This window comes from Halictus rubicundus, chromosome 10, assembly GCF_050948215.1.
Source record: "Halictus rubicundus isolate RS-2024b chromosome 10, iyHalRubi1_principal, whole genome shotgun sequence".
Lineage (NCBI taxonomy): Eukaryota > Metazoa > Arthropoda > Insecta > Hymenoptera > Halictidae > Halictus > Halictus rubicundus.
Window position 1 is genome coordinate 14,468,713 of NC_135158.1, and position 13,853 is coordinate 14,482,565.

The window sequence follows — 13,853 nt, forward strand, 5'->3', positions numbered from 1 at the left end:
GCGGATCGTTGCAGCGATTTGGTAACGGTTGCACGCGACGCGATTCGACCACATGCCGGGGAGTCTTGTCACTCCCCTTTTTGTAAATCTCAGCAGGAGCATTCCTCTTCTCTTGGTAGCTGACGAACCATAGGATCCTTCGTGTGAAGAACAGAGAGACGATAGTTCCATCATACATAGAACTGCGATGAAACGAATTCAGGGGTAAGCGTCGCTAGACTCCTCGAAGAAAAATAGGACATCGAGTGTCACGAGCGTGGGTTAGTGTTAATCCTGTGCGTTCTCATCGTTTCGATCAAGTCGAGTGCAGGTGTACACATAATCTCGTCCGAACATTAACGGGGCATTCTGGTTTCTCGCATATTTCAAGAAAAATCGATTCATCTGCATTTCCTTCGAGTATGAATGGTGTATGCTTCGAATTCGCAAAACGAACGCAGGCTTTTGAAGAATGCAACTCGCGTTCCGAAAACCAGAATACCGCTTTAACACGTTGACCGCCATGTTACCCGTATGTGGGTGACGGAATTGTTTGTCCAGGTTTTGAAATGAATGTTTACTTTAATATATTCATCGCAACAGATTTGATTAGGATCTGTAAAACTCAAGAAAGCCACACATTTAATTTCTTTCAATTTTTATTTCATTAAAAAACTTACTTTGATTTTATGGAATTTTCGAGGTTTCCAGGTTGGCGGTCAAAGTGTTAAAAGAACAGAACGAGCAACAGCGGCTTTGGCACAGAGTAGGTGTAATTTAAAACAGTAAAAACATTAGCAGAACTTGAACTATTATATTATTTTCAACCTGGTGAACACAATAGGAGAGAGAATAAATTTCTACTTCGCTCCGGTTCGTTGGAATTCAGATAAAAAAATTTTTATTTTCCATAAAAATCCGCAGTCTACTCATCGCCATAGAAAAATCTAGTACAGAGCGATTCTGAAATTTCGATTCGTTTGAATGATCAAACAGCTACTTGACTAACCTCTTAAGCTTATTTCCGTGGAAAGCATCAGTTTGAGCGGTGACGCTTATAATAATAATAAAATAAAAAAATTGACATTTCGGTCCGGAAGTGTTCGCATACAGGGTGAGTCACCTAACGTTTGCACCTCAAATATCTTTGTTGTTTCCAAAGATACGTAAAATATGGCAAGGACAAAGTTGAATGGTACAATGGGGCTGACACGATGCCATAAAAAATGTTGTTTTTATGTCATTTTTCTTAGAGATATCAAGGTCACCTTGACTTTTTTAAATGGAACCACCCTTTTTTAAACACCTACAACGATAGTCCCTTTCATTAGGAATGCAGTGACTATATTATTCCAAGGTCGTTCAAGGTCAAGGACAGAAAGAAGCAAACGTTAGGTGACTCATCCAGTATATCGAAACATTACTGTGCTCCATTTATCGGGCGTTTTCACCGAAATGGATCGAGACTTTCGAATCACTCTGCATGGTAGGCAGTTTGCGCAAGAAACCGCCGAATGACACGGATAGACTAAGCAGGAGTAAACTAGGCAGAACATCGTTAGAAATTACCTTTTTAATCCCCATATTTCCGGGTGTGCTGGATCGTTGCGCCTGCGACGAGAATGGTATTTCGTCGTATGGTATCTTGCCACGGCATAACGCGCTGGGGTCTAAACTTAGCGCAGCTTTCAAGGAATTTTTCTTGATCAATCCGTTCACATTAGTCGTGGCGGCGGTGGTTGTGTTTAGGCCGACGTGGCTAGGGGAACAGGTACGTGTATTCGGTGACGAGTTCGTCGTGTCCGGCGGCGTGTCCGAAGAAGCAACGATCAACGAGTCGGAGTTAGTGTCGGTGGTGGTAACGCTTTCGTTGCCGTTCCTTTTGTCAACATCGGCGATGTCGATCGTACTGCTTCGACGATTTCCCGTTTCCAATGGACGGTTGTTGCCGTTGTCACCGGTGTCTAACTTACCGCTATTTTCGATGTCCTTTGAAGTTCGATGTCCACTTTTCTCCTCTGGATTCGAGCCATCGGCTGTATCTTTGCTCTACAAACATAATTGGCCCGTTTAACACAACACCATGTTCTAGGATCGAAGCTTCGTCGGTGCGTTCTATCATCTAACGTCGTATATGTTACATGATAATTGCAGAATATGCAAAATTAAACCGAGAAAACACAATGTGTGCGCGGGGTGCTGAAATAAGAAGAAAAAATCAACAGGCTGATCAGTGGTCACTGAATTCAGTAAAACTGTGTTCGCTAAAATTCTCCGCAAACACAAAACGATGATGATTATGTTTTCGTTATAGTCGGGATTGTTCAGAACGTCGTTGTGTGCGCAACGCAAACAAAAGTATAACGAACAAATTTCGCAGAAGCGTAATCGCTTGTTTATTAGTGAAATGTACCTCTGTATCGTCATTCTGATCACTGAAACGATCGCGACTCGCATTACCGCCATAAGTTTGTTCAGAGATACTCGGACGATCGGTCGGTTGCAGAAACATTCTTTTACTCAGATTTTCATTTCTAAAATCCGACGAAACGTTACTAGCGGCAGCATGAGGCAAACGTTGGCTCACCGATCGTGGGTCAAAGATTTTAGGTTGCATGTAGCCGCATGCATCCAGCTACGAAAATTACAGAAGTTGTTCCATCAAATAACCACTGCACTGGTCACGACAAAAGACACGAAACAATTTCGATATCGCATTGACAAGTAGGTTGCGAATGTTTATATTTTCATCATCTGCTGTTTACAGTCGAACAGTTAGATTAGGAGTGGATCAGATTTCTATGGACGGGATCAAGTACGTATGGTACGTATGGTGACGTCACAAGTTGTTACAAGAATTCTTTTTACATAGTTTAAAATTAGTGTCAGTGTTTTCTTTTTTTTTTTTTTTTGTAAAATTAATCGCACACTTTGATCCCATCCTCAGTCATTTTCGGAAAATAATCAATTCTGTACTCACTTCAGATTGTACGTTGATACACTCCGCTTCCGGGTCCGGCCTCATCATTGTCATTTCAAGGTGACAGATTGGTAATATATCAAAGTTAGGCATCGGATGATTTGTTACGTCAGGGTCCTGTCGAAGTATGCTTTTTCTCAGATTAACAATTCGAAATAACATTGCGAATCGGAATATCATTATTTACCTGTAAACAATAACCAATTCTTTCAACAATAGTCGCAAAACTAGGCCTATCTTCTGGCCGTGGGTGCCAGCATCGCGTCATTATGCCATAAATAGGATCGGGACATCCCGCTGGCTTTTCCAAACGAACACCTGACGTTACCATCGTCATAGTTTCTCTGTTGGTGCATCCCGTATAGGGTATGTATCCGAAAGACATAATCTCCCACAATAAAACGCCGAATGCCCTGTGAGAATCAATTCATCAAATTCCTATTGATGAATCACGTGCAAATGAAATTAGTTCAACCCATAAATAAAACTCTGATGAGGCAGGCTCTTTAAAAAATCTTAGCTCTACGATATCGAGTCAGACTCGTGATCAAGATTCTGAATTGATAAATTAATCGAATTGATGAAAACTTACCAAACGTCGGTTTTCGTGGTGAATATTCCGTCCAGAAAGCTTTCCGGCGGCATCCATTTTATAGGTAACATAGCCTTGCCCCCTTTTCTATAGTAATCGCTTCTGTAAATATCCTTGGCCATGCCGAAGTCAGCGATTTTCACAATTCGACCAGCTTCCTTGCAAGTAAGTAAACAATTTCTCGCCGCGATATCCCGATGGATAAAACGGGCTTCTTCCATGTATTTGCAGCCGTTAGCAACATTGTAGCCGCATATTATTAGATCCAGCATCGTCAAGGACGTAGGCCGATCCTGCCAAAACAGGAATATACGCATGCACCCCATTGATGACGAGCGGCAAAAATTAACAGTTGTCCCTGTTCAAATTATAATTCAGAAGGGCACACAGTTAAACGAAAATAAACGAACTTAGAGCGAAATTAGTCGGTTTTGTTACACCTACTGTACAAGACGTTCATCGCAGCAGCCGTCTATGCGATTCGAGATTCTATAGGACCATTTAACGGAACGAGCTTTACAACAATTTAATCAATTCTTATATATAGGGTGTTTCACTCGCTTGTTTTTTTTATGATAGAAGAAAATTTCAGAGGAAAACATTAGTTGGTTCAGGAGGGCAAAATATTATGATTGGCAAAACAATTTGTTCGAGGTTATATTTTTTAAGATTTCAAGGTCGTCGGAGTTTTTACTAAATGGAATGATATATTTTTATTATCGCTACGTGATAGCCGAGGTCAAGACGAATCCAACGACCTGTAATATTATGACCTTCGCGTGACAAATACTTTTTGGATCCATTGTAAAATCCGCAAGCTAACTAAATTCGATGGTTTTGCGAGTAAAAACGGAAAATTCGAAATAAAGAAGACCTAAGAAATGGTAAGTAGCATGTATAGAGAACGGTGCTTACCGCGCGTGGTCTTTCGTCCCGAAGGAAATTCTTCAGGTTGCCGCCACCGAGCAGTTCCAGAACGATGTATTTCGGATTCTTGTCGAAAGACACGCCGATGAAATGAACGATATTCGGATGATTGAATTTGCTCATGATTAGAGCCTCCATCATGAAATCGGCTTCGGTCTGGGGCGTGGAAGTGGAGGGTATAGTTTTCACAGCGACTGGATGCTCTTCGTTGCGCCTGTACTTGTAAATACCTTGGAATACCTCGCCGAAAGCACCTTGGCCCAGGGGTCTGAAACACGGGTGAATTAGTTGATCCTTTGAATAGCAAACGAGTCATCAGTAGACTGGAAAATGCAAATTCGTGCGAAATAACAATTTTCTTTAAGTGCACGACGAAATGCACAAAAACCGCAATTTAACTGGCCTGATCCGAGGTTTTTTTTCGAAGGCTACGCCCCCTTGTAGGGTACATGAAAGAATAGCATCTTCTAGCCGATAATTGTCCCTGGCCGGTCCCGCGTTTTGGACAATTATCGAGTAGACACTGTACTGTTAAATGTTTGGTTTAGTTCGCAGATCTGTACTTACTTTACTAAGTGGATGTACTCGCGTGGTATTTGCGGCAAATCTTTAAAGCTATAGAGATTCCCAGCGAACTCGTAGTTCGGATTGAACTCGGTCATCATGGTGTCGGTAACGGCGCGTAACGACGTTAACTCCGTACCATTACCAAACATATCTTGTCGCCGACGTGAAAGGGCCTTTCGATTTTGGTAACGGTTATCTATCGATGAAAGTAATTAATACATACTTCAATGCGTGTTGGAGAAAGTTAAATCTAATGCTACTTGTAATCAAGTTATAGCTGTGCGACAATTTGCTTGACTCGTTTTATTTATCAATCGTTCTCGTTTAATAGAATCACGCGAATCCGGTCGCTTCGGTATTGTGCAAAAGCGTATACGTTACAATATTGTTCAGCAGTTTCTTACAAATTACTAGGCAGATGGCGGAGAAAGCCAACACCAAGACGACGCTTAGAGTGATCCACAGAATCACGAATGTTTGATGTGTACCCTTCGAGTCGTCGGCTACTGTAAATTAAAAGACTTATATTAATTGTACGAAAAAGCCCACGATCCGTTGATTTATACGCTTTGCTCGAGAAAATGTTTATTCCTGTGGAATTTTTGTTGCCCGTAGGAGTTTCATTAACACGTTGAACGCCACGTCAGCCATATGTGGCTGACGGAATTATCTGTGCAGGTTTTAAAATGAATTTTTACGTTGATATATTCATTGTACTAAACTTAATTAGGATCTGTAACATGCAAGAAGGTTGGAGGATTACTCAGTGTATCGTACACTTAATTTTTTGCAATTTTTATTTCATTCAATAACTTACTTTGATTTTATGGAATTTTTGGGGCTTCTAGTTTGGCGTCCAAAGTGTTAAAAGGTATTACAGGTAAATTTTCGCTGGAGGAACGCATGAAAGTGAATCGCAATACGATTCGGCTCAGAATGTTGAAGAGAAATGGCAAACGTTCAGTTCCCCCAGAATTTTCGAAAGTAAAGATGGTTGGCCTGAAACGCTTACCGTCGCAGGATTTCAAGTCGTTGCTTAATAACCATCCCGGTGGGCACAAACATTTGGTTTCGCTGAGGTACTGGTCAAGAGCGACACAACGGAAATCACAGCCGCATCCGCTGATTGCAGGAATAATGTACACTTCACCGGATTCACGATTTATTGCTGGTCGGAATTCGACGTGCATCAGCTCACGGCTGGCATACGAGTAACCACCTTCGCCGTTGCCGGACTCCTTGTGGCCCGTGTCACCGCCTAAATTATGGTATATCCGTTAATTAATACTGCTCTCTTCGTTTACATTGAACGATCGCAAAACATTTGTGCCCGATTTTCAGAGACCTCAAGATCATCTTCGAAGAAAAATCACACAGTTCTGGGACATGAACTTTTGCAATCGTACAATATTATACAGGGCGAGTCACCTTGAATGACCTTGGAATAATTATTGTCACTGAATTCCTAATGAAAGGGACTATCATTGTAGCTGTTTAAAAAAGGGTGGTTCCACTTAAAAAAGTCAAGGTGACCTTGATATCTCTAAAAAAATCACATAAAAACAACATTTTTTGATGGCATCGTGTAAGCCCCATTGTACCATTCAACTTTGTCCTTACCATATTTCACGTATCTTTAGAAACAACAAAGATATTTGAGGTGGAAACGTTAGGTGACTCACCCTGTATATGGGGCGTGCTATTAGTTGGCTACATTTAAAAATTAATATTTAAGCGAATGCATTAAGTACACCAGAGGAGTGAAGGTCACAGAGCGGTTAAAAAGGAAGCGCAACATCAAGTGCAAAACAATGGAGAAATATATTGAACAATATAGCATCGTATATGAAATAAAACTTCTGTTTGAAACATTTTCCGGTATGGATAATTTCAGAGATATTCGAAGGGATAGATTTGGATGGACCACCCGGTGTACGCTACACTATTATTCATGTTTAATACACGCCGAAATAATTCGTTCAGCAGTCACAATTTTGAGGGAAGAATATTTTCTACCGGGTGTAGTGGAAGAATGATGTTAAAATGTCCGGGGCTTTGCTCCAATGTTAAAAATAGTCGAAATGAATTGTTAGCATGAGGCGCAAATGAATAATATCGATTCGCCTGTTACCTATATAACCACCACCACCGCCACCCGTAAGACAGCCGCCACCACCACCACCGAATCCGCCATTGCCGTGGCTGTGATTTCCAGGACCGCAACCAATTCCTCCGATGCCACCCCGGATTAAAGGCGTTCCAGCGGTAGGTCGTTGAACCCCGTCGCTACTCGATGACCCTTCCCACCCTCCGCCGGGACCACCTGCGCCGTCGAGAATCAGCTAATTAACACAGTTTCGAAGCAGTTATAACTTGTAACTAAACGCGGATTCACGCCAGCTACACCGCAACCGATCCTGCGAATCGAACCGAATAAAATTGAAACGTCATTTGTTCAAACTTCCGAACCTTCAGAACTGTTCTCGCGTCTATCAACGGACCCGCGAACACCTAACTAGAATTGAGCCGTTCACTGCACAAATCGATTAACTCCACTTTTTGAAAAATGTTAAATTTAATTGTCAAAGCACTTGGTATAGTCATAACTTTTTATATTTGTAACAACTTTCCGGAATAATAAAGATTAACACCATTAAACGACAACATTTTTTTGGCCATTGAATAATAAATAATTTATTTCGGAGGCCATTTTGATTAACTCCGTACTCTAATGTAAATCGTTGAAATAATGCAACTCGAATGCACTAGCAAGCGCTGAATGATAACGGTAAATTTTTTAGTGCCGTCTTATCGGAATTAAGGTAAAATAAATTAGTCAGTCACAGTCTAATTGGCGCAGGATCAGGTACTTGTGAAGTCAAAGTAATTATTATTAAGAATAAAGTTTAATTGGGTATGTTTTTAACTTCTACTGTATACTTTACCAATATTATTATTATAAACAATTACTTCAATTTGTCAGTGGTTTTAAAGAAATAAATATTATACCGTTATAATCAAGATGAGTGAGACTAATAACAATGTGAATGTAGAAAACAGTGAATCATCTGATGGTTCTTCAATACATCATTTAATATTGCTGATGAATTAATTACAAATAATGTATTATAACAGAACTGTTAATATTCATTTTTATGGAAAATCTCTAATAAAAATATGTAATAACTAACTTCTTCTGTAATAAAAAACTTAAAAATTCAAATACTGAATTTAACTTTATTACTTTTTTCACTTGCCAAATCGATTAACTCCACCAGTCATATAAAAATTGTAACATTACTAACGATTATTGTTTGGCTATTCTTTCTTATTAATTTTATATACCGTTAGATGAAAGCTACATCTGTATTTAGTCACTCTACAATATTTATTTGAATTTATATTATAAAGGGAATTTTAAAAAACAATGTACATTATTTCATCGCATTGCTCAACTTTTTGTTTTATGGAGTTAATCGATTTGTGCAATGAACAGCTCAATTTTTGGTCAGAACGTGATCGTTGTTGAGGAATCATTATTGACTCGAAAATGTACAGCCGGATATCCTACAACGAACGATCTTGTAAGAAAAGAATGCTACAACGAACTCATCGGCTCAAAAGTCCAGACATGAGACAGACATCTTTGAACTTGATTTTCGAAAGGCCGAATAAAATTATAACTTACCAATATCCTGCGTAACAACCGGTACAATTATTGGTGGTTTTCCAGATGGCACAGGTCCCCGCCCATGTTGAAGACCGGTATTAACAAATGGTCCGAAACCTATTCCACCTCCACCCCCGGCAACAAGAATCGGGAGTTGCATTCCATTTTTCTTCAACTGTAATGCATTCACATATTGCTTCTGCATTTTGTTTAATTCGCAACAGCACGTAAAAATAAATATTCACTTACTCTGAAGACATATGTTGCTCCACCACCGCCGCCCCCACCATCTTTTATCTTAAATTTTTTCACTTCGCGTATGCTAGAGGTAATTTCCGATACAGATGGTCCACTATTTCGTCCAACAGTTTGACAACTATCCATTTTCAGTCGAAAGTTCTAAAAATTACGTTCACAACTTAAAATTTATAATGTAACTCATGAAAGTTGTATTGGCTATCTTGTTTTAAACAAATACTGCTGTATTAAGTGTTAAACAATTAAATTATTTGTTAGTTCAACGGCAATCTGGCATGCAAGTTAGTGTCTCAAATGAAATGTTTATGCGTTTATAGTACAAGCGAACGACATGAAATCTGATCCGTTAGAATCGTTACCGAAATCCAATGTATGAACATCGGAATAACGTTTAATAGCTTAGTTTAACTAAAATCATTAGGATTATTTAGAGGATTATTTATCATAACTGGACTGCGGATCTTTACGCGAATTTACACTTCCGTCAATCATTTTATAAAAATCAGACGGAGGGTGTAGTATATTTAGCTGATTGGAATGTGTCTTATGTCAAGATTCTTTCATTTGGCGAACTGAGAAGATCCGCAGTCCAATCATAACTATTAATTTTCTAGGTATAACATAGAAATCTTACTTTAGGACACGCGTCTATTCCCGCCTGTCCTACCATGAAGTACAATTGTTCACCCTTTTCCAGTTCGATTATTCCGCGGACAAGGGCGCCCAACGTACTACCCATTCCACTAGACCCTTTACCTCCGCGTGCACCCAGCCCGATTAAACTAGAATTGACAATTAACCAAACACAATTGAAAAACTTTTAGTAGATTTTGTTAGCAACACCAGACAACGTATAGAGAACGTCCGTACGTGTAATATCCACCGCGAGGTGCCATCCACCGTTGAACGCCATTCAAATGAGAGGAAGCATCTTCAAATTGCGCTGATGGTACATCTAATTCTACGTCCGTCCCATTATACTCCTTTGTGCATTGTTCGGCCGTTGGACCTGTTCTTCCCGTGGCCCCGCAGTTTGTAATTCGAATAACTGGAAAATCATAAAGTGTTACGGTGATATTTATATATGATTTATCTATCACCATTATATCATTATACACTGTACAGAATCATCCTACTGTCGATTACAAAATGTACAGGTTTTGCATGCCATAAAATTATTTAGTTATTACGCTATGCATTACCAGTTTCGTTTATAAAATCCACGTGTTGATCTGGAACTTTTTCGATGTCTATAACTGGATTGTAATAATTAAAATCTCCAACGACTTCCGGCGGAACCCCTGATCAAACAAAATACAACATTTACAAGCGTATACATGACACTATTTATTAAATACTTGCAGATTTACCAATGCCGAAACATTCTGGGCTCAAAGAGAAATCGTCAATTGCTACATCGCCGGTTGACGATAAGCCTCTGCTTGCTTCGAATTGTAAGAAATATCTGTAGAAATAACACAAATATTGTATAAAATTATTATTATTGTAAAGATAAAAATAAATCCTAGAAGAAAATAACTATTCGTTTTTAACGAAATTATTTCTGTTTAAATTTTCGGGAAATTTTTCGCACAATTTTTCGGGAATGAGAGATTTAGTGTTCAAATACTTGTTGGATTCACTGTATTTTGTGCACAGTATAGATATGCCGCATTGGATGCTTCAAGAAACAATACCTGTGTCGTACATCCGGCAAAACAACGACTTGATTGTACCAAGCATCGCCCTTGTCACCGTAGGACCACCAAAGGTTCTCCGAATGATTTTGATGAGGTTTCATTCGAACTAAAAACAGTCCGAGGGAACCGCTGTGCGTGCCATACTGATGGTAGAAGAATCGTACCTGAAACATTTACAGACAAAATCAAATAAAACATTCGCACGAATATTTTAGAATATTTAACTGCACCCAGGGTCTCTCTTCACATGACCTTGTTAAAGAGAAAGTTGTACAAAAACTGATTTGCAACGAAATAGGAAACTTAAATCAACGTAAACTGTACAAAAAGAAACTTAAAGTACATGTGCTTTCACTAGAAACATTTTATCTAATAGAACCATACGAGAAGAGGTAATATGTTGAGGAAAATGGAAGCAGTAATATTTTTAAAATATCGATATTTTATTCACCGCCGCCTTTTTGTAATTATAGTACAAAGAATCCTTTCTCTCACCGCTCGAACAAAATCATTTTTTACAGATAGAACGTGTTAAAAAAAAATGTAAATTATGTAAAAAGAAACCCAGGTGGATACTGTTTGACACGACAGATATATAGCTTACTTGACATGATTTATAATATGGACTCTCCTTATCGCTGCTGTACGGTGGTGTCGGATTGAATATCGGACTCTCAATGGTAGCAGAACTGCCTAATCCAAGTGCTTTAGACACGTTTACGTACGCGTACGTTCCTGCAATTGAACATAAATGATACTTCAGTGCAACAATTGATATTATGTGAAATCTATACTTGTATTGTATCAACTAGAAATAAACGAATTTTGATTACTTTCATTAGCTTTTATTAGCTCTCTACTGTTCCAAATTTCATCTACTCGTAGTTGCCATAAATGCATAAAATTCGGGATCTAATAACCGGTAGCCACCGCACAAGCGATTAATTATTTTTAAATGGTGGCGTACGTGCACGTGCAGATATAGCATACACACATATAGTGTTCCTTACCGGACGCATTGCGGTATGTATGATCGTGACTAGGTCCAGTTTTATCGGACGGTGTCGGACCTCTGTAAAGGGTCCAATTTAAGGGTTTTCCTGATACGTTCCACCAGCCGCACCATCCGTGCTCAAAATTGCACGTGGAATTCTCCGGCATTTTGTCTGAAATGCCCTTCAATTATAGTCTGCCATACGGCTTAAAGACCGAAAAGGGAAGCAATAATTCGCCAATTACCGCAGTTGAGTTTTTCGTCTTCGCCATCGGCACAGTCTTCTACAAGGTCACAGATCTGTGTTCTGCTTAAACACGTGCCATTGTTACAACGAAACATGACTGCTGTGCAGGTCATTTTTACAGGTGGTACTTCTGCAAACGAACACAAATATTTATTTCGCACGTATTGTTGTCGTTTGAAAAATGTCATTTTATAAATACCTTTCTGAGAAAGATGCTTAAACAATTTCTTAATAAATATACAATCAATTATATTAACATTTAAATGAAATTATTAGAATTAATTATATTTAGCAGCTTGAAGAACTTTTCTTTTCAAAGATAGGGAGAGATCATTTAATTCCAAGTGTTTCTGGTCAAAAGATGATACTCACTTAAGAAACAATCGACCAAACGGATGTTATCAATGCCAACGCTGGAGTTATTATGGGGTACCAACATTTCTAGTAAAAGTTGGTGTGGTTGACTAATTGCGCCTAAATTGAATAATGCTTTCTCCCACCTATAAAATATTGAATGCATATATATCGTTTTAGGATTATTCATGTTTCTTGTTTCCATGCGCTGGCAATGCAACAACAATTACGCACTTTGCACGATTATTCCCTGGTTTCTCCGCGGCAATTGAGCTTGTATTATTTGTAATTATAACTAAATTGATAACACTGTCGTCCATCTCGACCTGATATAAAGCTAATTCCAACATACAATTCGAGCTAGTTTGAGGGATCGTGGAAGACCACAGTTGCACATCCCCTCTGCCAGTAAACCACAGAAAGTGTCCTGGTAAAAGAAAATTAGAAATTTAAATGTTTTAATACCATCTATTTTTTCCTCTTTCCTATAAAAACCGGTCCATTCAATTCTTGAATGTCAAAGTAGATTCTTATCATGGTGTCTCGATCTTAGTCTAGTCGAACGAATAAATGGAAGATGAAAATATTCTATAAAGTTTGTCAAGAAACGCTTTGTTACAGAGTTATAAACAAACGTATGAAACGGGTAACTGCGCATTTTCCATTAGAGCACTCAGATCGATTGTGTTCACCTGGTCCGCATGGATTACATGTTTTTAATCGTCTAGTGCCATGTCATTTCCGTGTAATTAGTAAGTATTTATGGATTAATACGATGTAATAAAAAAGGAGTAGCGTGCAGCCCGAGTACCGCCAGTTCTCTAATGGACAATGTTACTCTACTCTTACATAGTTGCTCTAATGGACAATTCGTAATTACTATACTTGCACGTATGCAACATTTACAATATAACTGTTACAATATATGAATGTTTATAATATTCAGAAATTCTTGCGAGTATTCACTATACCACACAGACACCATTCAACGTTATTGACTTGCATTTGACTATTTAGTCAAATTACAACGAGTAAACGAACGAACGAATTGTCATACGATAATTCTGTCGCTAATGCGTGCGACTTCTAATTGAATTAGTCCTAATAGGTGTAAATACGTGTCCTTTAGCAGAGCGTTTTAAGACGCGTACAATGGTCTAATTACTGAAGGTCGTTCAAGGTCGCAGAAGACCAATTGCAAGGGAACGCGTGTAACCAGTTGTGACGCTTGTAACCAGTCAACCATTGCAAACAATGTGTTCTCTCGTTGTTTAATAGAGCACGACAGTCGAAGTTATTTTGAACACACCATATGCATAAACACTTCACACGAATTGAGCGTTTATGCGAATGGGTACTGTACTACGTTGCTGCATATGAAATTACAAATTACTGTTTCGGCTAAACGAACTTAAATCAAGCAGTTTTAGCTCGTTAAATATTTCACTCGTTCAAAATAATTTTCACTTGTAACATTGTTGGTTAACTTGTATGCATAGACCGACCAACGAAATGCTACGCCAATTATTACTGTTAATAACGAAGCGGTCTAAATAAAAATTTCAAACTTTTCAATAAAAATAGG

General features: G+C 38.8%; 1 protein-coding gene across 1 annotated transcript in view; it reads right to left on the minus strand.

Moving 5' to 3' along the window:
* Alk (Anaplastic lymphoma kinase) overlaps positions 1-13,853 on the minus strand; it is a 22,857-nt gene continuing 9,004 nt past the window's right edge. Inside the window, exons 5-27 of the mRNA XM_076795232.1 lie at positions 12,503-12,695; positions 12,287-12,414; positions 11,913-12,044; positions 11,684-11,839; positions 11,278-11,408; positions 10,671-10,837; positions 10,344-10,438; positions 10,176-10,274; positions 9,844-10,021; positions 9,608-9,755; positions 8,965-9,114; positions 8,734-8,890; positions 7,177-7,368; positions 6,058-6,303; positions 5,450-5,551; positions 5,046-5,241; positions 4,467-4,746; positions 3,552-3,844; positions 3,147-3,372; positions 2,960-3,076; positions 2,393-2,614; positions 1,549-2,028; positions 1-137 (exon numbers count right to left, since the gene is read on the minus strand). Of these exons, the coding sequence (XP_076651347.1) occupies positions 90-137; positions 1,549-2,028; positions 2,393-2,614; positions 2,960-3,076; positions 3,147-3,372; positions 3,552-3,844; positions 4,467-4,746; positions 5,046-5,241; positions 5,450-5,551; positions 6,058-6,303; positions 7,177-7,368; positions 8,734-8,890; positions 8,965-9,114; positions 9,608-9,755; positions 9,844-10,021; positions 10,176-10,274; positions 10,344-10,438; positions 10,671-10,837; positions 11,278-11,408; positions 11,684-11,839; positions 11,913-12,044; positions 12,287-12,414; positions 12,503-12,695 (4,136 nt within the window). The 3' untranslated portion in view covers positions 1-89. The remainder of the gene's footprint in view (positions 138-1,548; positions 2,029-2,392; positions 2,615-2,959; positions 3,077-3,146; positions 3,373-3,551; positions 3,845-4,466; positions 4,747-5,045; positions 5,242-5,449; positions 5,552-6,057; positions 6,304-7,176; positions 7,369-8,733; positions 8,891-8,964; positions 9,115-9,607; positions 9,756-9,843; positions 10,022-10,175; positions 10,275-10,343; positions 10,439-10,670; positions 10,838-11,277; positions 11,409-11,683; positions 11,840-11,912; positions 12,045-12,286; positions 12,415-12,502; positions 12,696-13,853) is intronic.